The sequence below is a fragment of the Phyllostomus hastatus genome, unplaced genomic scaffold (genome assembly GCF_019186645.2).
Source record: "Phyllostomus hastatus isolate PE091 unplaced genomic scaffold, TTU_PhHast_1.1 phas_contig_210, whole genome shotgun sequence".
NCBI lineage: Eukaryota > Metazoa > Chordata > Mammalia > Chiroptera > Phyllostomidae > Phyllostomus > Phyllostomus hastatus.
Window position 1 is genome coordinate 226,237 of NW_025333737.1, and position 25,054 is coordinate 251,290.

At 52.0% G+C, this 25,054-nt stretch overlaps 1 protein-coding gene across 9 annotated transcripts in view; it reads right to left on the bottom strand.

Annotated features, from left to right (window-relative positions):
• Positions 1-25,054, bottom strand: part of RAP1GAP2 (RAP1 GTPase activating protein 2) — a 194,578-nt gene that overhangs the window by 123,966 nt on the left and 45,558 nt on the right. For 4 of the 9 annotated variants that reach the window (XR_006785326.1, XM_045835758.1, XM_045835752.1 and 1 more), the window contains exon 1: positions 14,079-14,679. The exons of 4 other annotated variants lie outside the window; for them this stretch is intronic. Coding sequence is in view for 4 of the 5 variants with exons in the window: in XM_045835758.1 (XP_045691714.1) it covers positions 14,079-14,302 (224 nt within the window). In the remaining variant the exon portion in view is untranslated. Of the gene's footprint in view, positions 1-14,078; positions 14,680-25,054 lie in introns of those variants that run through there. One more of the 9 variants, XM_045835751.1, reaches the window with a different exon arrangement.

Consider the following 25,054-nt stretch of genomic DNA (forward strand, 5'->3'; position numbering starts at 1 on the left):
TAATGAAAGAAACTTTCCTAATTTGGCAAAGGAAATAAACATACAAATCCAAGAAGCACAGAGAGTCCCAAACAAGTTGGACCCAAAGAGGGCCACACCAAGACCCATCATAATTAAAATGCCAAAGGTTAAAAATAAAGAGAGAATCTTAAAAGCAGTAAAAGAAAAGAAGAGAGTTACCTACAACAGAGTTCCCATAAGACTGTCATCTGATTTCTCAAAAGAAACTGCAGGCAAGAAGGAACTAGCAACAAGTATTCAAAGTCATGAAAGGCAAGGACCTACGACCACGATTACTCTATTCAAGAAAGCTATCATTTAGAATTGATGGGCAGATAAAGTGTTTTCCTAGCCAAGGTAAAGCTAAAGGAGTTCATCATCACCAAACCCTTATTATATGAAATGTAAAAGGGACTTATTTAAGAAAAAGAAGATCAAAACTCTGAACATTAAAATGACAACAAACTCATAATTTTAAACAACTGAACCTAAAACACAAAAACAAACCAGGCAAACAACCAGAACAGGAACAGAATCATAGGTATGGAGATCATTTGGAGGGTTATCCATGGGGTGGGGGAAGGAGAGGAGGGAAGGTACAGGAATTAAGAAGCTTAATTGGTAGATACAAAATAGACAGGGGGATGGTAAGAACAATGTAGGAAAAGGAGAAGGCAAAGAACCTATATGCACACCCCATGGACATGAACTAAGGGAGGCAATCACTGGTGGGAGGGGGCACCGAGTGGAGGGGGACAAAGGGGAAAAAATTAGGCAACTGCAATAGCATAATCAATAAAATATACTTTTTAAAAAGGTGAAGGCATTAAGAAGTACAAATTGGCAGTTACAGAAGAAAACCATGGGGAGGTAAAGCACAGCACAGGGAATATAGTCTGAGGTATTGTAGTAACTCCGTGTGGCGCTAGGTGGGTACTGGAAACATCGGGGGAAACACTTTGTAAAGTGCATGACTGTCTAACCACTGCAATGGACGCCTGAAACTAGTACAAAATAATATCAAATGTAAACTAATTGAAAAACTAATTTTTAATGTTGTACAACTACCACCAAAATTCTAATTCCAGAACTTTTTCATCACCCCCAAAAGAAATGGATTAGTTGGTTTTTTAGTGAGTAATACTTTAGTGTATTTCAAAAGCCAAACATTACTGGAAGGTATACAGTGACAGGCTTCATCCTGTCCTTGTCCCAACCTGTCCAGTTCCCAGCTGGCCGTGTAATGGTTTCTACACATCCTTCTGCAACTTCTTTATGCAAATATAAGGCAATACAAAGATGGAGTCCCTTTTTCCCTGTTTTATCACAAAAGGTAGTATATTGTACATTCTATTCTGCACCTAGCTTTCTTTGCCCAAAATGTCCTGAAAGAACTTTCTTTCAGTACTTAGAACGTTCACTGTCCTCCCTTTAGTAACACAGTCCACAGTCCAGGGCATGCATGTGGAGTAATGTAGGTGACCGGTTCTCTGTTTATAGGCATTTGGTCATCTCCAGTGTTTTGCTATTTCGAATAATATTGCAGTGAATGACCTTGACCTACATCATTCCACATGTGTAGAATATATATACATGCTGGATAATCCCTAAAGTGGTTCACTGGGTCAAAGGGGACATGCATAATGGTGACAGGTGTTGTCAGATTGTACTGTTTATGGGACAATACCAACTGATCTCTCAATAAACTGATACAAGAATGAGGACCCACATGCCCACCCAACACTCTGTGCTAGCCCTCCACGGCTGGACACAATGCCAAAGCAGCTTTTGTCTGTGGTTTTTTCCTGCCCAACTCACTTTCACCCCTTCCTCTGGTAATAATACTCCCTACCTTTACTTTAGAGATCTGTCCTCTCCCACTGGAAAGGAATCTTGCAGTCACCATGGCTACAGTGGCACTGGAATGGACCCCTGACTAGGCTAGGCCAATCCAGTTCCCCGCCCCCACCCCATACAGGGCTTCACGCAGCGATGAGCGTGTCATCCAGGCCAATCAGAACTCCTCCTTGGGCTCTAACCAGAGCTATTGGAAAGGAGATTTTCTCACCCTCTCTGGATGAAAAGGGGTTAAAATGTTACAACCAAGATTGCAACATCATGAGGAGAGATGACCGAAGAGAAAGAAGACAATAGGAACAGAGGCAGAGAGAGCAGACAGGGAGGAAGAGAGACTGCTGGCAGCCTGCAGCAGGCTGTGCCTGAGGCCCAGCCCCTCCACAGGTGCGCCACACCCGTCAGCAAATAGGTCCCCTGTTTCATTTGGCCAACTCGCCTGGGCTTCTGTCACTTGTCCCCAAGAGTTCTGACTAATCATGTGTGTGTGTGTGTGTGTGTGTGTGTGTGTGTGTGTGTGTGTGTATAAAATAATCCCAATTTTGTTATAGAGAAACAGATGTAAAATATATTGTGTGGGAAAGTATGTATTTGGGCAGGAAAAAGAAACAGAAGAAAATATATTAAATGTTAATGGTGATTATCTCTGCAATCCCCCATCTGGGATTGCAGATGATTTTTATTTTAGTCTTTGTACTTTTCTGTGTTTCCCAAATTTTCTGCAAGGAACATAGATTTTTTTTAATATAACAAACATATCTTTTAAAAATCAGATTGGCAAGAAGCAGCCCAGAGAGTGCTCAGAGGAAGGTTCAGAGCCCATGCCATGGTCAAGGACAACAGAGATGTCTGCTCCTAAAACCTGCTCTGCACAGTCCGTGCACCCTGGGGTGGCTGCCACTCATCCCAGGGACAGCGGGCAGGTCGCTGGGACATCCACACTGTACACGTGAAAGGCAAGCCCCTGTCACGTGGCCACGGGCTCCCGTCTCTGTCCCGAGATGGGCACAGAGCCAAGGCTTCCCTGCACACTCCTCCCGGAACCAGAGCCCACGCACAGCCTCCGGAATCCCCTCCCACCAAAGTCTCCCCCACCAGCAGTCCCCGGGGCCTCCTAGAAGAGCCCCATTAGGCCTTGGCACACTGCAGGAAAGGAAAATGTCAGCATAAAAGGGGAGCCCACCCGAGGTGGCCCTGTCCTCCAGCACCTGCTCCCCAGGCTGACCTCACCAGCGGCACAGGACAGTCGGTGGAAGAAGTGAGTTTGGGCAGGACTGAGGCCTTGGGGACCTTCAACTTCATCACATGGGCTGTTGGGGAGGACATGGGCTTCCCTGGAATCCCAAGGCACTCTGGCTTCAAAAACACCTCATTTTCCACGGGGATCAGGCCAGAGCCATCCCCACCTGCCCATCGCATGCTCAACCAGAGAAAAACTCTCTTATCTGCTTTACATATTCTAGGCACCTTAATTTACTTGGAATCATACAGTATCTGTCCTTCGTGTCTGTCTCAGTTCACGTAGCACAAGGTTTTCAAGGTTCGTCTGTGTTGTATCAGAATTCTATTCCATTTTATGGCCGGGTAACGTCCCATCGTACACACACCACATTTTGTTTATCCATTCATCTGCCGAGGAGCGCTGGGGTTGCTTCCACTTTGGGCTGTTGGGAATCATGCTGCTGTGGACATGAGTATACAGATACCTGTTCAAGTCCCTGCGTTCAGTTCTTTGGGGTACATTCCTGGGAGTGAAACTGCTGAATAAGATTACTGTTTACACAAAGATTCAATTAAAGAACAAGTGAAAATCATCCATTAGTCTTAGTCCCATTTCACAGACAGGGAAACTGCGGACCACAATTTGAACACCATGAACATTCAAGGCCACACATATGGTGTTGAGGCTTCAGCTACCCTTCTGCTGTTACATTCTTGCTATCCAGGGGTCCCTACCTGTCATACCTCTGAGATCCCTGGGGGGCGGGGGGGCAGGGGGCTCCAGCAGAGGGCGGACCACCGAGAGCCAGCCCCACTCTCAGCCAGGGCCTAGTGGCTGGATGGTCAGTAACCTGTAGTAAGAAATCCAGACTTTCAGGGTTACAGGCAACTGGGACCCCCTGCGCATCAACAGAAGAGGTTGGGGAAGCATCCTCTAGCCTCAGGGTTGAGGGCCAATCCAGAGCAAGGCCAGCCTGTTCCCCAGATGAAGCCCAGCGCAGTCACCTGTCTGACTGCCTCAACGTTCAGGATGGACTCAGGAAAAGGGGGGCTTTGAGTGCTCCCTCCTCTCTTTGGTATCCAGAGCCCCTGGCCCCTCTTCTCCAGTGCCCACCGTCTTCTGTCTGGTCACTCCTTCTGGAGCACAGGCCGTGTGGGGCAGAGAACGCGTGTTCTCCTCCCGGACCCTGCCACCGGGGGCCAGGTGCACATCTGGCACTCCACGAACATTGATGGGAGCGAATTGAAACAGCACGAATGAGCATTTGGAACACAACTGCTGCCTGCATTTGCATTTATAGAGGAGAAAGAGAGGGCACATGCTGGGGGCGGGGGCTGCCACTTCCAGAAACTGGGGGGTGGGGAGGCCAGAGAAACCGAGATGTGGAAGCCAGGTGTCCCTGTTCCCATCACTCCGCCTGCATCGCTGGCTGTGCCCCGGGGGGACCTTCTCGGCTATCAGTAACTAGCCTCCGCTGCCATCTCAAAAGTCCTTCCTGGCACATCTGTGGATCTAGTTTTCACACAGCCTGTTTCCGTGACCTCTTGATTTACACAGTGTTTCTGCCTGTGCATCTCAAATGAGATATCTTATTAAAATAAATGCTCTATTAAAACACAGATGGCACGGGTAACCCCGGCTCCAGCCCGGAGCTCCCCATTCTCACTGAGAAGCGGGATCTCTGTTCTGATTAGTGAGTACTGCAGCCAGGAGGCCTTTCAGCTCATGTGCGGCCTGGTAGGGCAGACCCTTCCCCCCAGTCCAGGCTCCACCATCTCCCCCACAACCCTGCAGCTCCGGCCCTGTATTCAAAAGAAACCAAGAGACCCACCCAGTCCCTTCTTTAAAAAAATAACGGGAATATACTAAGATGCCACAGTTCTTAATGTTTTGAAGCTATTCACACACCTGGTTCAGATTTCACACTCCAGACCTGCATGACAGCCCACTTCACAGATACTGAACGTGGAGGGCAGAGGGGTCAAGTAACTCAGCCAGGGTCCCCGTGTAATGGGCAATGGGAGAAAAGGCATGAAATCAGGCATCAAGACAGACAAGAAGAGAGAGATTTGGGTTTGAATCCCTGCTCTGCCGTACCACCTGAGTGACACTGGATGTGTCACCCCTTTTGAATCTCGGCTTTCTCCTCTATGAAAGATGAAGAGGACAATAATACGCCTCATGCAGAGAATGAAATGAGATAAGTGAGGTTTAAGTGCCAGCCCAGTGCGGTACAGGAGTGGAGCTCAACACAAGTTCCATCCCTGCCCCTTCATGTGGGATTCCTGAATTTTTGTATCGTAATATCCAGCCTTCCATAATTTCTGTCATTTGAGGGTAATTAGGGAGAATGCAGAAGGAGAAATATCTAAAGGCAAATTAGCCCTGGCTGGTGTGGCTCATTGGATTGAGTACCAGTCTGCGAACCAAAAAGTCACCGGTTCGATTCCCAGTCAGAGCACATGCCTGGGTTGCCGGGGCAGGTCCCTGGTTGGGGGTATGTGAGAGGCAATGGATGGATGTATCTCTTGCACATCTATGTTTCTCTCCCTCTCTTTTCCACTCCCTTCTCCCTCTCCAAAAATAAATAAAATCTTTTTAAAAAATAAATAAAGGCAAATTAACAGTGGACCTTCTGCAGCCCAGATCCTGCAGGGACTCCAGCCAGACGGCCCAAACTCCCTGTTTCCCATCACAACGGACCTGCCCCCAACCAAGGAAACCCAGAGGGCACTCGGGGCTGGGGCCTGACCTCCAGCCTCCCTGTTCAGTGAGTCACACCTAGAGCTTCCCAGCCCCAAAACTCCTGCCTCTCACACTGTAGAGCCAATGCCTCAGGGGCCGGGCAAGTGGCACAGGTGTGGCCAGGTATGGATGCTGAGGTGGGCAGGCGGACACCAGCCTCCTAACGCAAGACAAGCCCAGTCAGTGTTGCCACAGCTTCCGGTTTCTCAAGAATAGACTGAAATACAGATTCATAACGTGGAAACTTTTCATTTTAAAGCATCAGTGTAACAGGAAAACACTGCACGTGGATCTAGCAGAGGCCCGGAGGGTGGACAGGGCTTTGCTCCTGGGCTGTTCCCTGCTGTATCCCCTGGGCCTAGAATGGTGTCGTGTGCAGAGTAGAGGCTTCAGAAAGATCTGAACAGTCTGCGGGGGCCCATTTCCGACTGCAAACTCCCAGGTGCCAGGGTGCTACTGTCCCCATTGTCTGCAGACAGGACAGCATGGCATTGTAGCACATGACAGTGAAAAATGGGGAGGGGGGGTCCTGCCTCCACCCCTGCCAGGGGTCTGTCCTGTAAACCAGGTGCCAGTTGTGCTTTGCTGGGCAGGGGGAAGGGAGGACCCTGTTATGAGTCTATGAGTTGTAAGCACTTAGGACAATCACAACGCCCTTATGCTGCCACTCACATTCAGTGTGATTCAATATTGTTGGTAAAAATCTTCACAGGAAAGAAACAGAAAAAGGGGGAGAAGGGAAGGACAGCAGATGGGGCAGCTCTAATCAATAGGCCTACTCGCTCCCCCTTTGGAGAAGCAGACTCACAGGGAGACCTGGCAGGGTCAGCCCACCCCCCGAAGGCTCTGGGAAGGACTTGGCCGGAGTTCCAGCCTGCATGAAAACAGAGTGTTCATAACTGATAAGCTTAAAAGCAAGTGACAATTTTTCAACCCACCCTTGCTCCAAGGGCAGCGAATAAACACAGCGTCGGCTCCAAGTTCCCACTGAGCCTGTCTGGAAGGAGAAGGGAAGGTGAAACCGAGCTCACTCATCCCTAGAAATCCGCGTGGACTCTTTGACACCAGCCTCTTCAGGGCTGAACCGGAACATCCCACTCAGAAATCCCAGGCATGCTCTTCCCTTTATCACGGGTGTCAAGATTACCAGGTGCCACCCAGATACAGGGCAAGGGACCAAACTCCATGGTGATTACAGCCAGTCTGTGGGGAGGCACCAGGGAGCCTGCCGGGGGCTGCGGAGTTCTGTCCTGAGCTGGGTGGTGTCTACCAGGTGGATATGTGTGTAGAAATGCACCAGCTGTCCCCTTCCTTGCACACTTAACTCTATGTAAGTTACAATACATTCATAAAAACAGAAGCAGCCACATGTGTCAACACTTCTCAGAAGCCAGGCACTGCATATCCAAATAATATAACTGTTCGGGGCATGACCTCTGGAGCTCAACAGACCAGGTTAAAAATACCTGGTCCTCCACTACTGATGCTGCCCCCAGCCCACTCCTCTGCCTTCAAGCCTCTGTCCCTCAGCTGGAAAACAGACATAACAACTGACAGAATTAAGACACATGTGCATGCAAGCCTTTAGCACAGGGCCCAGCAAAGAGGAAGCCTCAGAAGCTGTTAGCTTGTTACAACTGTTCATCAGCAACCCTAGGCACTAGTGTTACCAGGTCCATTTTCACAGGTGAGAATTGTGCCCCTTGGCTCCAGCTAAGCTCCCTAAACCACAAGCATCTCCATACCGTCTTCTCAATTTTCCCCAAATCCATGCACCACCCATTACTTTTCTTAACACTTTTCTTTAAATTGACTCGCAATCTTTGCCTTAAACAAATTTACTTTTTTAAAATGTTATGTAACTGTCATACATGGAAAATCAGTATCACTTGCCAGGATTCGTTTTTTAAACTAGCTATTAAAATAAAAAGCACTTATCCACCTGAAAGCGTCTTGCCTGCCTCGTTTACCCTTTACGGATTTAGGAGGCAATGAACCTCTGCGCGTGGGGTGGGGGCACCGTCTGCCTGAAGTGACTAAGGAACTTCCTGAGCCCCTTCGGGAAGCCTGTTTGCACAGAGGTGAACCAGGCAGGCCTGGCGAGCCCTCTATTTGGCAACATCCTGGTAACCAGCCATCTGTGCACCACGCGGGCTCCACAGAGATAAAGCTGCATTTATTTTTTTTTAGATTTTATTTATTTATTTTTAGAAAGAGGGGAAGGGAGAGAGGAAGAGGGGAAGGGAGAGAGGAAGAGAGGAAGAGAAACATCGATTCGTTGCCTCTCACACGCCCCTAACCGGGGATCTGGTCCTCAACCCAGATCTGGAATTGAACCGCAGACCTTTTGGTTCACAGACCAGCACTCAATTCACTGAGCCACACCAGCCAGGGAAAGACAAAGCTGCATTCAGAAAATTATATAGCCCTGGTCCCCAGTTGGGGACATGAAAGAGGCAACTGATTGGTGTTTCTCTCGCACATGGATGTTTCTCTCCCTCTCTTTCTCCTTCCCTTCCCCTCTCTCTAAAAATAAATAAATCTAAAAAAATTATTACAAAAAAGATATATATATATCTATATATAGATATATATCTATATATATATTCACTCATGGCAACTGTTCACTACTTCAGACACCCACTGGTCCCTGTTTGGCAGGAAAGATGGGACTCTGCCTCTACCTATTTGACAACAGCTCGAGGAGCCAAGACCCAGGAGCCCAGAGTCAGGTGCCCAGCCCCTGCTTCAGGATGGTTAGGACTGAGCCTAGACCCTCGTATCTATGGGTCCCCAAACCACACAGAGGCAGGGAAGGAGCTAGATGAATAACAATGAAACGACATATGTGCAAGTGATCAGCTGCATTTCTTTCCAAAATCTCTTCCAGAAAGGAAGGAGAGGGAAGGGAAAATCACTCCAGTCTCAGACAAGAAAAGGGCACCTTGACACCAGTGTCAGAGGACACTGCGCTGTTAAGAGGATTACCTCAGGGTAACAGGCAACAGGCACACCTTGCCCAGGGAGCCAGTGAGTCTTGTGAGCACCCATCCATTCATCCAGCAAATATTTACTGAGCACTTCCCATTCTGGGCAACGGGGACCCAGAAGGGAAAAGGCAAAGTCCCTGCTCTCAGAAAGCTCACGTTCTAGGGTACAGAACAGTCAATACATTGTTTATTATGTAAGCTAGATAATAGCAGTTAATAAGTGCCATGTTGGAAGGAAACCAGGGAGCGGTAATAAGGGCCGGAGAGAGCTGCTCAGATTGGACAGTCAGAGCAGCCTTCTTGGAGATGATATTTGACTTGAAAGCCCAATGAGGAGGAAGCAGTCAGTTAAGTCACTGTAAACAGCATGTGTAAAGGGCCTGGGGCGGGAACAAACTTGCCGTGTTCCAGAAACAGAAAGCAGGCCTTCACAGCCTCAGGAGCACGGCGATCACGGTGAGTGAGAGGACACGGGCTGGGAGACAAGGTCAGGGACCCGGGCAGGGGGTTCAGGACCCTGGGAAGCCTATGTGCAGAGCTTTCTGCAGCAGAGACTTGATCTGACTTGAATTTTTAAAACTCCACTCTGGCGACCATAAGAAAAATAGACATGGGGGACAAAAAGCAAAGGCACCAAACAGCAGACTGAAATAGTGGCTCAAGGGGAGTCAAATAAACTCTGTCCCTCAACTCTAAGAGTCCACCTCCTCAGACGCTCTATGAGGTCAAAAATGAGAAGTTGGTCAAAGGGAGATGTTTGTTCTTTAAAGCAACCACAGCCAACCAGGTGGCATTCAAACAGCACACAAAAGAGGGTGAGTGACAGGCCCTTTCCACACAGGGCAGGACCCAGCCACCTCCTAGGGGCAGAACAAGCGGCCATCTGTTCTGGGGCCAGAGAGTAGAGCAGCTCCCGCCTTGTGTCCCTTCCAGCCCTGGGACTCGGGGACTACAAGGCCAGGGCTCCTGGACACCCAGCCGACGCAGACTGCCTCTCCAGCCAGCACGCGGGGCTGTCTCGGGCTCTCCCAATGGGAGAGCGCAAGAATCCTCCCAGACGCCAGCCTTCAAACCCTAAGGACAAAACAACCAACGCTGCCATCATAAAAACAGACAACTAGACCACCTCCGGCAACACGGGCGTGGGAGGCAGGGACGGATCTGACAGAACCTCTAAAACTAAACACCAATTTAAGGTAACTTAAGGGACAGCAGAACATGTGAAACAATACTAGGAGACACCATCCGCAAAATCCTGACTGTGGGAAACTCCCTGCGACACACAACTCAGTTATTTCAACAACTGTAAAGAAAAAAAGAAGAGTTAGGGGAGGAAACTTAGAGAGAGAGAGAGCCAATCACGCTTCTGTGACACAGCTGGAGAAATCGGAACACTGAACATGAGAGTAGGAAATCAGGGTTAGTTCAGGATGTATGGCAAGGGCCGTGTTATATTTTTTAGAAGGACTTTATCTTGGAAATGCATACTGAAATATTTCAGAATAAAATGATATAATGTCTGGGATTCACTTCAAACTGGGTATTATATTACACTATTCCCTCTCCTCTGTGCACTCTGTGAACTTGATGCAATACAAGTTTGGTGTTTTGTTTTTTTTTAATCTAGGAATGGGCTTTTTCTGATGACCTACCCAGGAAAAACCCATTGGACATGATACCCCACAACGGAGGAATCAGATTCATCGGACACACTGCTCTGCCCTCCGGAGCCATTAGTGATTTGCTGACTGATCAGTGAATTCATCCCTCCCTCTTCATAAACCCCATGGTGGTAGCTGTTTCAAATAACTACCCCCAGTAAGAACCAGAGTTCTTTTCCATTTATGCTAACTGCCCTCTCCCCAGTCCAGAATGCCATGCCCGAGGCCACACTGACTTGATCCACGCCCTTCAGAACACACACATTTCCCTGTGTTCCCACCTCGGTCCTTCCTGCCACAAGTGCCCACCTCCCCCGCAGAGGGTGCCACACGCCCCAGCACCCCTCAGGTGGGGCTGCAGTCCGACCCACCCTGTCCACAAGAAAGCACGCTCTGGAAAGCAAAGCTCAGAGGAACTCTTTACTCAGGTGCCTCCTCGGAACCAGGCTCAAACCCAGTCCCCTCGCAAACCCACCACTGCTTTGGCAGGGTCCCAGGTGACAGCATCCCTGGAGGACAGAAAGAAGCAGAACCTCCAGGCCCGTACAGAGTCGTCCTGCCAAGGTTGATGCACACCATACCCATTTCTCCAGGAGGCCAACTGAGGCTGGAGCCCAGTTCTCCGGACCTATGGACCAACAGTGCCTGGGAGTGAGTGCCCTGGTTCTGGGCCCATTTGGGATACCTGTGTCATTACCGCCCCCCCTGGCACTGCTACCTGCTCCAATATATATATTTTAGGTGGCCTGGGGAGAGCAGGATGATGTCAAGGATTGAGGACCATCACTGCAAGTCATCCCTTCTGGCCCACAGTGTTGTCTGCACAAGCCTGTCAATCAGAGGTGCTGGGAAGATGGATGGATGATCAAGCCTGCTTGGAAAAATGAAGAAGGGGCCTGAGTCTGACCTGACCCTGCAAGGAGAGGAGGGGAAGAAGGAGGAACTCCACAAATTTCACACCCAGCCTGCAGTTTAGGGAGTGCTTAAGAGAGGTTGGCAGCTGAGCCTGCTCCAGGCCCCCCGTGGCCAGTGCCAGCAGAGGAAGGGTCCTAGTGGACACTGAACTGATTTCAGGTGCTTAAAGAAACAGAAACTGCAGATTACAGCAAGGGAAGCAAAGGTCATGTAACACCAACATGCAATCAATCACTCTCTCCTTGAGTAGGTTAAGTCCATGGACAAACCTGTCAGACTGACAGAAGCAGCAGCGGAACAGGATGAAGGCAGGGGCTGGGAGGGTCACCAACATCTGCTGCATTGCAGGAAAAAGTCCAGTGCATCCAGGAGGACAAGATGTCATGAGCCTGGGGCATCCTCGCTCAGCCCAGTCCCTTCCTGTCCCCTGTCCAGGCCCTTCCCAGTGCCTCACTGCTCTCCCCACCAGGGTCGTGCCTGCCCGACTGATTCCTGGGCCACGGCTGGTTGGTCCTGGCCACTAGCGGGGCTGCCCCCATCAGACATCCTAACTTGGCTTCTAAGGTGCAGGCCCAGGGAGAGGAGAATGGGAGCAGCTCTGATGGAACCCCTCCACCCTCACGCAGCACTTCCCACCTTTCAGCTGCATGTTTCCCGTTATCTCACCTGAGCCTGCAAAGCCCCTTGTGTGGATGCAGGAACTCAAGCTCTGGAAGATGAAATCCATCCATCACATCACAGGACTAGAACTTCCAGCTCCCAGTTCAGGGACATCCCTCTACCCCTCCGCCCCCCAACCACACACCCTGTACTCAGAGACAGGTGCTGGTCCGGTGCATCTGCCTTCTGTAAAGTACATCCTCCTCCTCATTCCTCAGAGCAAGCCATCCCATACCCTCCTGCCTTCAGAGGGTTGGCTGGCTCGCCCCACCTCTGCAGATAAAAAGCTGAAGGGCAGGGAATGGAAAAGAATCAAAGTCTAGGGAAGAATGGGGTCTAGACCTGGAACACTGGACTCCAGAGTCTTGCTGGCAGCATTTTCTGCTTGACATGTGTGTCCCCAACATCAGCCATTCCTGGGTCACCTGCAGGATTTCTGCCATTTTCTGTTCCATTACTATTACTACTATTTCTGTGAAAGACTCATTCTTGTGACTTACACATTCAGCTTGGGGCGATGCTTTCTGTCACCACCACAAAGGGGACAATCAGTGCCCCTGAGCATAACTAGGGGGAAACCCTAACAGTAAATAGTGCAAGAACAGCCCATGTTGTAGGGAAGCACTGTTCCCCATTTAAAGGCCCTGAGCCAGAGGTCTGCTCTTTGTTATAAAAGGGAGATAAGCAAGTGTTTAAAAAGTGTTAAAGCCAAGACTAGCACCAACCAGAAGCTTTCCCCTTGAAGAAATCACAAGGATTCACAGAGAACTGAAAAGGGAAGAACTTTCTCACTGAGTGACTCAATGTTATTTCATGCTTAATCACCTGAAGTCGTTTTACTGGAGAGTCATCCTGTGCTGTGGAAACATCACATGAGACTACACACGGGAGGGATGCATTGGGGGGGGGGATAGGAGACAACCGCAGGGCCACCCATGCCCGCTTCTCTCAGTGCTCCAGCCTGCCACCTTCCCCAGGCACACACAGCTTCCGGGCAAGTCCGAGGGCCACCAGTCACCACCCAAGTGTCTCTGGCTCCTCTGTCCTTGTCTTAGCCCTTGTCTAATGCAGAGCAGAGCACTCCAAAACTCTGTAAATTAGGATCCAGCAAGGCCATGGGAGGTTACCTCAACTCCACAAAACATGTCTGTGAACAGCCAGCTCCCATGGCCCTCAGTTGCTGGCCAGCTGAGGGCTCCTGCACCCCTAGCAGGGGAAGGAGGCTGTGCCAGCATGTGTGGGCAGCTCCATGGGGTCTTGTGAACATCAAGCCTGCAGCTGGGGAGCTGGAACCCAGGAAGCTGCCCCCAGAAGCTCCTATGCCCACGGGAAACCCACACCTCATCCCATAGGTCGTCCAGCTATATCTCTGAAATAAACTGGGAACATGACTTTCAATACCCAGGAGCAAACAATTAGGAGAGTAACCCCAAGAAAAGTGAAGAGTTAAAACCAGAAAAACCCAAAGACAGAAGGCATGGGGTGGGGGGTGGGAGGGTTGCAGGGAGGGAGGGGTTGAAGTAACCTCTAAACGTGCCCCTTGGCTGCAGGAACCAAACTCAATGCAAGCAGATCATGGCCTGGCGGGCACCTCGCTGGTTCGGCCAAGTTGCAGAGAAGCAAATGGCATCCCCAGCGCATTGAGTCACTCGGGCTGAGCCGGAGACTGTGTTACCCGGGTTGGATCAATGCTACCCGCGCTGCAGGATTCAGCAAGGGCGCCGCGATCGGCAGATGCCGCGACTGGGGGCTTAGCACTTGGTGGACTTGGGGCTAAGGACTCGGACTAGGACGAAGCCCTAAGGGGCCTTCCAGGTGCCCGCCGACCCAGCCAATGCCCTGCCTGGGCTTCCTCCTAACAGCCAGTCTCTGGTGCCAAGCTCCGAACTCGCTCCCCCGACGGCGCCCGGAGTAGAGGCATTTCCCATCCAACTCCGAGCCTAATGCCCTTTTGGGAAAGTCGACCCCAAAGAAAACAGGATTTTGGCACGAGAGCGGAGGGAAGGGGGAGGTAGCGATGCCAGGCTTTACCTTTTCTCTTTATTCTGTTTTCGGGATTTGTGCAGGAGTCCGATGAGCACCACCGCGGCGCGGATCCCCGCCTTTCGGCAATGCATCCTCCCCGCCGGCTGGGACATGGCGAGGCCGCCGCGGGTGCCCGGCCGCGCCCTCGCCCGCCCGCCGCGCGCCCCCGCCGGCCCGGCTCCGCGCGCTCCGCGCCGCCTGCTCCTGGCCCCCGGCCGCCAGCCTCGCATGGATCCCGCTCCGCCTAGGTGCGCCCCGGGGGTCAGGTGACTGGGCGCTCACTTCCCGGCGACCTTCAGCGTCTCCTCCGGGCCCACGGAGCGGCAGGCGCTCGCTCCCCCAGCGCGGGCATTTCTAAGGCTCGCTCGGGGCGCGGCCCGGTGGGGCGGCTCTGGGGCTCCGGCTCAGACGCGCCCGCCCTCGCAGGGAGCCCGCCCTGGCCCCGCCCCCCGTGCTTGGCCCGGGGCGCCCAGGCTGCGAGCGGATCCGGCGGCCGGGCCGCCTGCACCGGGAGACAGACTGTCCGCTCGCGCTCGGCACTCTCGGGGGTCTCGGCGCCCGCGTTCGCCCACTGCCCCGCGCCCGGGCTCCTGCCCTTCTCTCGCTTCTCCTCTCTGTCCCCGCCTCTGCGCCCCCAGTCCTCCGCCCCCGCTGGCCGGGCCGGGTTCCCTCTCCAGGCAAAGACGGCTGACGCGCCTTCCCAGCCCGGCCCTCCGGGATACTTCTCCGATGCTGTCACTGTCTTTAAAAACAGGGAGAAAAAACGTGCACGGAGAGGAAACGCGCGCCCTCAGTCCAAGTGAAACTGCCTTTGCGCGCGGGCACCGCCGCGGGCCTCCGGGCCCCAGACCCACGCTGCCGGGTGGTGAGAGGGGCACAGGGCGCCAAGTGCCTGCCTTCCCCGCCGGAGGCTCCCTGGCGTTAGGACTCAGTCGGAGGCTACTTCTCCCCTCTCCCCAAGTCCAGGAAAGGATTGTGGTGTGGTGTGGAGTGAGGGTGGTTCACTCCAGCGTGGGCGCCTGAGTGGGCTGAGGTCAGTGCTCCGGTTAACATTTGTTTTCCTGACGGTCCTTTTCCCCGCGGCTGCAATTTGGCCTCGCGTCCCAGTTGCCAGGGAGACGCGGGGGTGGGAGAGGGAAACATCCCACCCCACCCCACCCGCATCTCGGCTCCAGCGCGGGCCGCGGCACACACCGCACGGCGGTTTTCCCCTGCCCCTGCGCACCGCGTGCAAGCTGCATCCTCACAAAAGGCACGCCAGCTCGTGGGGGAAGGGGCCCTGGCCGGGTCCCTGCTGTGGGCGCGGGGTACTCCTAAGCGCCACTTCCAGTTCCTGCAGGGAAGTCTAACCCCCTCTCATCACCCACCTCCCTGAGGGCTTCTCCCTCCAGGCCCCTAGGAAAGACCATCATCGAGCGGGCTGGAGGGAATTAAAACAAGCCAACTAGTCAATCTTTCTCAACAGCCCTGTTGGGGCCAAAGAGGTTCCTGAGGCAATTTGCTTTTTTTTTTTTTTGCTTTTTTTTTTAGTAGTCTGGTGTTCAAGCAAGCACAGAAAATCCAAGGGCCTGAGGCCTCAACCCCACCTCTCCTGTGGGCACAGCTTCTTGCTGGCATGGGAGTTGGAATGGAGGAGAGGGAGCACCAGGCTGGTGCCCAGATGTGCCTGGTTTATTTATGATGCATCCATTAACAATGGCCTCAGTGCCCCCCCTCCCCAGCCTGCCTGGGTGGTGGGGATCACAGATATTGCCATGGGCATCTATTTATAGCCAGAGAGTGAGTGACCCAGGCCCCACCCCTGGGACTGCAGCTAGACTAGCTGCCAAACTACACCAGTAGTGACCTTAGAATCCGTCTAGAAACAAGAATGGGGAAATGAACGTCCTCAGTGGGGAAGCGGGCAGAGCCCAGCACAGGCAGCCCAGGGCTTGTTCTGCCTCCAGCGGTACACGGAACTGACAGGTTGGTGATCGGCCGCCTCAGCCAGATGGCAGGGAGGATGCTGGGGGCACCGGCCACAGGTCCAGCCCCAGAAAGTGGTGTATTTTATTCACACACAAGGTCTCAGGGCAGGGCCTGACTCCCTCCCCCAGGGACGTGTGGGTAGCCCCCACCCATCTCCCACTGTCTGGGAGAGATTTTAGGTCAAGTGTATCAGTGGACAACAGGACCCTGGGATGAAAGTGAAAGGATTTTCCACCTAGCAGGTAACTTGATTCACTGTGGTTCTGGGATCCCAGACCCTCTCAGCTCCTCTACAACCACAATTGTTTCCAGCCCTAGTGAGGCTAAAAAGACAAGGTTGTCCCCCCAAAACCATAACCTGATCTGATCCCTGAGAGGTTTCTTGGGGGTGGGGGAGCCCGTCCTCTGCCCACACCCCACAGCATAAGGGAACCCATGCACAGCAGAGAACATGGTAGCCACCTGTGCTGGATATGCCCATTCCACCAGCGTTCACTGAACAGTCAGGACGTGTCCCACTCTGTGCAAGAGACCAGGGCAGGAGAGAAACAGAAGACCACCCTCGCCCAGAACAAATCGTCCCATTCCCACTTGCTTGTGCGTTGTGACCCAGCCACTGTTCTCCAGATCTGGGCCATTCATGTACCACCTTCCCACCGTATAACCTAGTTATTTAATCCTTTTTTTAGGATTTTATTTATTCATTTCTAAAGAAAGGGAAAGGGAGGGAGAAAAACATCAATGTTCGAGAGAACCATCAATCGGTTGCCTCTCTCACACCCCCTAATGGGGACCTGGCCTGCAACCCAGGCCTGTGCCCCGACTGGGAATCAAACCTGGTGCTCAACCCATGCAGCCACACCAGCCAGGGCACACTCACCTTTTTATTTAATTAAATCAACGCACTCTTTACTTAGTTATATAAGAAAACATTGTTATTACCCTAAATGAAGACTCCAGTGTCACTTGTTATTCACACCATGAAAACAAATACAAATGTCTTAAACTTGAGCTCAATACTGAAGGCTCTGAGCCTGAAGTACCTTCATTAAAATAGAAAAATAGCCGAGTGTTCAGTGTCAGCCACACACTTGCCACCAAATGAAAACAAAAACACTGTCCATGGGGCACTGCAGGGTGGACCGAGAAGGCTGGGCACATCCAGTCCACAGGGAGCGGGGCAGTGAGGACTGCAGTAGTCCGAGAAGGGGTCTTCTCCCAGATCCCAATCCACCCGGCACAGCTTGTCCCCAGCAGCAGTGTCCCAAATCACAGGACCTCCGGGCCCAAGCGAGCCCTCCTCCCCCAAGCCCACAGTCCTTGAAAACAAAGTGCCATGCAGCTGCCAGCCGGGGCTCTGCCCCGATCTGGGGAATCCCAAAGGCTCAGGGCGCCTGGTTAGGAGGGGAGGTGGAGGGGGTCAGGGAAGTTAATCATGAGCACTGGACCCAGCTGCACAGCCTCGTCCTAAGGAGCCGGTGGGGTGAGGCAGGCAGACACGCATGCTTGGGCCTGAAGAAAAGGGCCTTCTGTGCCTGGGAGCCGGCTCCAGGAGACGCATTTGTGTGAAACTGGGAATCAGCCCCAGTGCTGGAGCCTAAGACTCAGACAGAGCTGGGACCAGTGCTCCCTCCCTGGCCTACACCACCTCTGACTCCAGGGCCTTTACCGCCCCACAGAATGAATTGGGAGTAGAGGTGGGGCCAAAGGAGCTTTGGAGCCATGGGGCGGGCCTTTTAGGAGACCAGGTATCTTCAGATGCCTTCCCCTCCCCTTCTGCAGGGAGAGAGCCTGCAACCGTCCATGAATCACACAAACTTTGGAGCAATTCAAGAGTTATAAACACACATTAGACCTGCTCAGGACAGGCTGGCACCCCGGCTCTCTTATGCCTTTAGAGGCCCACCCACACACACACCAACTGGGAGAAATCACTCAGAAGCCGCCTTCACCTCTCACTTCTGCAGAGCACTCACACCTGTGCTACTACGACTGCCCTTCATGCTTGGCTGGTACATCAGCGCCCCCTGCCGGGCCACATTACAGTTGCACTTCTGGAGTGGGAACCATGAGAGGGAACCACCATGAGAGGGAACCACCACGAGAGGGAAAGGAGAAAGGAAAGGGGGAGAGGGAGAGGGAGGGCAGAGAGGGAAAGAGGAGGGAGGGACAGAGAGAGACAGGAAGGGGGTGGGTAAGGGAAAGACTGAGAAGGTCATTTGAGGTAGGGAAGCAGTTTCTATTTTGGAAGGAGAGAGACAGGAGTCTTTGCCAACATGTTGACTCTCCTCCCAGCTCCTAATCTCCTCTCTCCGAGCCCATGACCACCCGCCAAGGGGTGCATCCCATTGCAACAGGGTCCTTCAATGACGACCACAGCCATGGCCAGGCCGGGCTGGGAGGCCTGAGAGCCAAGCTCAGGAACCACAGCTCAGCTGTGCTTTCCTGGAGCCACACACATCACACTGTACTGAAGTTCTGGCAAGAAACTGGCTCAGATTTTGGAAACATCTTGGTGACTTGCGTGGCATTTCCGAGCTCCGGGGAAAGGAAGCCATGCCCCGAGGAAACCCACAGATCCCACTCGGTGGCAGGCACCCAGCCTGTGGACGGCGTTTGCTTCGGTACCCTGAGCCTGCAGTGCACGTCAGTCCGAAGCTGGGTTACAAGCAGGAGGCTGAGGGAGGAAGAAGGGAGTTTGTCGTCTATTTCTTGGGTTACTGAAGGTATTTAAAGTATTTCTTTTTGGTTAATTTATGGAATGTTGAATCCATGAATCCAAGCAGCATGACTATAATTTTTACCATGGGAGGAATATTCAAAAGGATTTTTCTAAGTGTGAAATTTTGATGAACACGAAGAAGTGAGTTTTGCATGGAAGCTGCCCAGGGGTCACTGCAGGGAATCAAGAGCCGATGAGGCTCCAGGCTGGGTGACCGAAACCAGGCCTCTCATACCCAGGGTGCCCCAGCCCCCACCTCACTGATTCCCAAGCCTCCGCAGCTACTGCTGCCACCGAAGTCACTTCCAGCTCTAGGGTTTCTGGGGCTGACTGGAAAAGTGGGGAGGGAAGCTGTCTTTCCATAATATTAGCAACATTGCTTAGCAACATCTTTCAAAGCAAGAACCAGTAGACCCTCCAAAAATCCACTCTGTTTGGCTCTACCAAAAACACAGAGTGGTTTCTCATACATGTATTACTAATACACTATTTCATATGCCCAGTGACGCCTTCTGTGCCCGTGCGCCTGGCTTCCTGGAAGGATGACGTGCCACAGCTGAGCACCAGTTCCAGACGACAGAGCTTTGAGTAGAAAACTTCTGCTTGTTTGCTTGCTTGCTTTTATTGCGATGACCTTGGCTACACGTTTCTCTAAAATGCCTTCTATATTTTTGTCCTTTATAAAGACAGGTTTAAAGTAACCTGTTCCTCATGATTCCAAGCCATTATTACCAATACCGTCTCCTGTACTGAGTGGGCTAAAACCCAGTTATGCACTAACAGGCCATTAAGGTGAGGACCCATTTGTCCCTGTCACAATGGAATGGCCTCCATCAGCTGTGGCACAAAGATGCCAGTGAGAGAATAAAAGCTAAAAGGCTCTGCAGTCAGACACACCTGGGCGGGAACTCCATCTCTGGCTTTTCCTGCCTGTGTGGCCTGGGCTAAAAATGTAACCTCTTTGAGCCTCAGTTTTGTCATCTATGAAACAGGGGTGACAACAGTGCCACCTTCCAGGGTTCTTGCAAGGATTACGTGAGCATGCATGGGCCACGCAAAGACTTGTAGGAAACTGTTTGTAGATGTATCCAAGAGACAGCCCATAGGCAAACAGGGGCCTGCCCACACTGGGGACTGCCACTCCACCAGAAAAAGGGACAAAACACTGACACTCGCAACAACATGGTTAAAGTTCAAAAACAGTATGCCGAGTGAAAGAAGCCAGACGCAAAATATACTTACTGTACGATTCTGTTTACACCAAGTTCTAAAACAGACCATCTAAGGCACAAAAAGTGAGAACAGCAGTCTCTGGGGGAGAGGGACATTCTGGAGAAACGGATGGAAATGTTCCGTATCAGGACAGGGCGGTGCCGTCCATTTGTCCAAATTGTATGATTAAGATTTGTGCATTTCAGCATATGTGAATTTTTCCTCAGAAAGATCTGGAATTGCTGATAGTAACGGTAACAGAACGGGATGCAGAGAGGCACAGAGGAAACGCGGCCCAGAACGTCGGTCATCGCGGGGGTTCGTGATGCTGGCCTATTTGTTTTGTGCCTGCTGGACATTTCCCAGAATGAAAAGTGAAGGAAAACATTCACAGTGGGAAAGAAAAGTTCATAGGGATTTTCTCTGGAATCACAATCTATCGTTCTTTGTGTTTTTCTTCTATTTACAAATTTGTAAGGACTACCTATTAACTTTATAAACAAGTAAAAAGGTGGACACTGTCATTAAGTAAATGAGAATGCCTGTGAAGACACCTGGCAGGTCCCCTTTAAGGGGCCTTTCTCCCCGTGCTGTTTGGAGTCCTTGCTCACAGTGACAGTTCGCTGGGACCCAAATGATGGAGCTTGACAAAAATCAGGAGCAGCTCAGGGGCTTTCTGACCCCAACTGCAGAGCCGCCCTTTGGCTCTCCATCGTTCCTTCTGTCTTGCATCTGCGTGCTGCACACAACTCTGAACAGGCAGCTCACGGGTCCATCACTAACAAGTAGGAGGCACTGATGATCCTTTTCCCAATCGTGGCTCTGGCCGCTATGTCTGGACCAGCGTGAAATAGTACCTGGACCCACGCACATCTGAGGAGGAGCTGCTCCTTTATCCCCGCTTCCTGGGCTGGCACGTCCTCCACGCGTAGGGAGCCTGGCTGGTACCGCCTCACCTTTTCGGATAAACCCCTCCGCCTAAAAGTCGCCCTGCCTAAGAGTCACCCTGCGTCAGTTCTCACAGGTGCTAGCGGAGCAGAAGCAGGATCTGGGGGAGAAGCGCACGCAGGATGGAGAGAAGCAGTAAGCGGTCTGCCTCCCCAGCTGCTCCAGCCAATTGCATGCTCAGGGGGCCCCTGCCGCCAGCCTCCTGTCCAGAAGGCTGTAGCATTGACCTGACGCGGTAACAAACAGCGGGCTCCTCCGGAAGTAGGCTCTGCTGACCCTGTCATCACCCTCAAGCTGAGCATCCATCACTTTGGGAGTTTGCATCTTTTTCTTCTTTGCTAGCCACTCTGTGGTGTGAAATGATTCTAGGAGGTTCAGAGTGGGAAAGCCTGTAGGAACAAACGGAGCTCAGGGTGGGTTTCATTTTGTATCCTATATCTAATACATTCCATATTCTCCTTAAAAAGTTTTTTAAAGAGTTTTGAGGAGCCCTGGCTGGCGTAGCTCAGTGGATTGAGCGCGGGCTGCGAACCAAAGTGTCACAGGTTCGATTCCCAGTCAGGGTACATGCGTGGGTTGCAGGCCATGACCCCCAGCAATCGCACATTGATATTTCTCTCTATCTCCCTCCCTTCCCTCTCTAAAAATAAATAAATGAAATCTTTAAAAAAAAGAGTTTTGAGAAAGACTGAGGGGCTGCTGTGCATGAACTGTTTCCTGACACCCTGACAGCCATGGTGTGATGTCGGGTTTTGGTGGCCAGTGCAGCGCCGTCTCATTCCCAGCACACTCGGGGGGTGTGTGTGGGTGTGTGTGTGTGTGAGAGAGAGAGAGAGAGAAAGAGAGAGAGACTGACCAAGCAGAGCACATCGCTCACAAGCCTAGTCAACCAGAACATTCAAGAGCTAGAGCCCCATCTACCTGATTTCTGATCCATTCTCTCCCCAGCCCACCCCGCCCCCACCTTGTGGGAATTAATCTCTTGCTTCTCTGGGTCCCTGAAGAACTCTAGGTCAGAAATGCTTTTCCAGAGGAAATTGATCCTATTGGTGGGCGGAATCAAAGGCTTTCTGCTTAGCCACAAGGAGTTTCTTTCACAATGGACTCAACTCATTGATGTATTAATGGCTCTTTCCCACCCTGACATTAAGTCCTTTCCCACTCGAAGGCAAACACAAAGCTTATCTACGCTGTGGACACCAGGCTCCCAGCTCTGAGCCTCCTGCTGAGCAGCTGCCTGCCTGCAATTTGCAAGCTTTTCACCAGGTCTGCTTTCTGGGGCCTTTCCACCCCTGCAATCAGGAAAACTTCTTCCAGCTGTCTAGCCTGCATCACTCTTGCTGTAATCTAAGCTCTCTTCGGGCGAGCAACTCAGAGTCCCAAAGCAGCTTCAGAAACTGCCTAAAGGCTCCAAATGCTCTGCTTCCACCCATTCTTTGTCCTGCCCCACTCCCCTCACTCACAGCCACAAAGCAGGACACGGGCGGCATGGGTCACAGCCAATAACCAGAGGGCCAGAGTTCCCCAATTACTTCCTTCTTCTTAGTACATGAGGGCAGTTTCAAGATTACGGGGAGCTGGTCTCAGCAGCCGGCTATGTGTGAGCATCCATCAAGCCTGTCACGGCAGAGGACGCATGGAGGTGTCATAAGACTGTCTCCAGCCAGGCAAGGCCAGCTGGCCATGACCTTCGAACTGCCATGTGTCAGTTACGAGAACGCTTTCTTATGGTGCTGGGCCCACCAGCCCCAAAGGGCAGTGGGATGCTGGACAGAAGTACAGACAGGGAATCAATGTCCCATGGGGAAATCAGCTGAGCTGCTTTCTCAGCTGTTGACCTGTCCCTGAAGAACGCCCCCCCGACCCCCAGAGAGGCCTCCTTTGACCACTCACCTAGGGCATCTCCCCTTGGCTATTCTATACCTAGCCCTTGGTTGGCCTCCTTTGCGACCATTATTCTCGTTTGGGGGGGGCAGGGTAAGCAGGGTTGGTTGGTTGTTTATTGATTTGTGTTTCCTTGGGCTTTGTGGCCTGTCTGCCCCAGGGGAATGTAACCATCCTGGGGGCAGACACCTCGTGTCTGGAAGTCCCCACCCCCCCCACCCCCCCCACACACTACTGGGGCCCAGATGGCATCTGACACTGTCTAGCCCTCATAAATATTGCTGGAAGTGAGGACTGAGGTGGGGAGGGAGAAAGAAGGACGTGAGGAAGGGTACCCCCTGCCCCCCCAGAGGATCGATCATATGTCCTGGAGTCTCAGTTTACTTGGCTCCAAAAAATCCTTGCGGAGCTCTTGACTGGACAGAATTGGGTTGGCCAGAGGGCGTCGCTGCCCCGGGGACCAAAACTCACCCTCCCACCCTCCCACTGGGGCCAGCACTCAGACGGGGTGGCTGGAGGAAGCCCTACACCAAGCTGGTGCGGCCCTGTGAGCCAGTCCAGGGGAAACTTCAAACAACATCTCCAGCTCCAAGGTCTCTCTCGGGGCCCCCAGAAGTACCCCCAGCTATGAGACAATCCTAGGGAGGGCAGACTCCAAAATGACTATATATCCTGCCAACCCTAGAGGAAGTTTTCAAAGTATTTTGAGAAAAATGAAGGAGTGTAACTTATTTTGCTCCCAGGGGTGGGTAGGCAATCCCTACCCGTTATTCAAGCATGGACACCAGAGTCAGGCTGGGTCTGAACAGCAGCTGACCTAGACAGGTCCCTGCCCCCATCTGTAAACAGCACAAGGATACTAAGACCTCCCTGAGTTGTGGAGTAAACACTCATGAAGGACCTTTCTGACGTTGAGCTTGTAGGGAGGTGTGAGACCTGGACCTGTTCAGAGGCCATCTGCACAGGGCGCTGTCATAGGTGCCTGCCCACCTCAGGCCCTGGAGCTGGCCCATGAGAAATGCTCCAGGATTGGGAAGGCCAGGGGGTGGGGAGGGCGAAGGTCATGCCCAGGGAGTCATCAGGCCCAACCCTGGGGTGGCTGCAGCTCTTCCAGGCTGTTTGGAACTTCCCAGGGGCCACATCTGTCACTGCCTATGAATGCACACCTGCTACCTGTCTGTGTCTTCAGGGGACTTCGGGGACAAGCCAGAAGTGGGCCTGAGGACTCTGAGTTTTCCCACCCTATATCCTCAATATTGACTGTCTCCAGAGTTTCTTTAACATCTACCATTCAAGGACGGCTTTCCTAATTTTTGAAATGTCTATTTTTTATTTTTTTATCTTCACTTGAGGACATGTTTTCATTGCTTTCAGAGAGAGAGGAAGGGAGAGGGAGAAACAGGATGCAAGAGAGAAGCATCAGCTGGCTGCCTGCCCCACTTGCCCGGACGGGGGATCATACGTGCCAGGACCAGGGATGGCACAACCTTTGGATTATGGGATGGTGCTCCAGCCAACCGCGCCACAGCGGCCAGGGCAAAAGAGATGTCTGCTTTATGTATGTGCCTAATTTACTTATCTACTGAATAGTACTAACCTTTAGCTACTTAATATTTTTCTATAAATCAACTTACTTTTTAAAATACTTTGTATTAATAGCATAAATGGATATCATTGCTTCCCAGAAATAAGGTGACTATAAAGCTGAACATAATGAATGCCCTACTCCCTGGGTGCGGGCTGGGCACCACAGCTTCCTTCCAATGGGCACAGCATGAGCCTGGGGGATAAAGAATGGCTTTACAGTGGAGAACTAGGCCGGTACAGCCCCAGCACTGGCCCAGGCGGTCAAGACCGACGCGGACAGTGGTAGGTCATACGGACAGCGCATGCTGTTGATGCTGTGTGATGACGGTGGCACTGCACCTCTGTGGCCTTCTCCCCCAAACCCCGTAGCCCCGGTCTACTCGTGAAGGAACCTCAGACAGATCCCACTTGAGAGACATCCTCTCAGCCCCCGACCAGCACGCCCCAAAACTGTACCTGTCACCACGATCAAGCCCAGCCTGAGCAACTACCAGGGCCAAGAAGAACCTAAGGAGATATGAAAGCTGAATGTATGGTGTCCAGAAAGGACCCTAGAACAGAAAAAGGCCATTAGGGGGAAACTAAAACCTGAAAAAAACACAAACCATAGTCAACAATATCAACATTGGTTCATCAGTTATGGCCAGTGTACCACACTAAT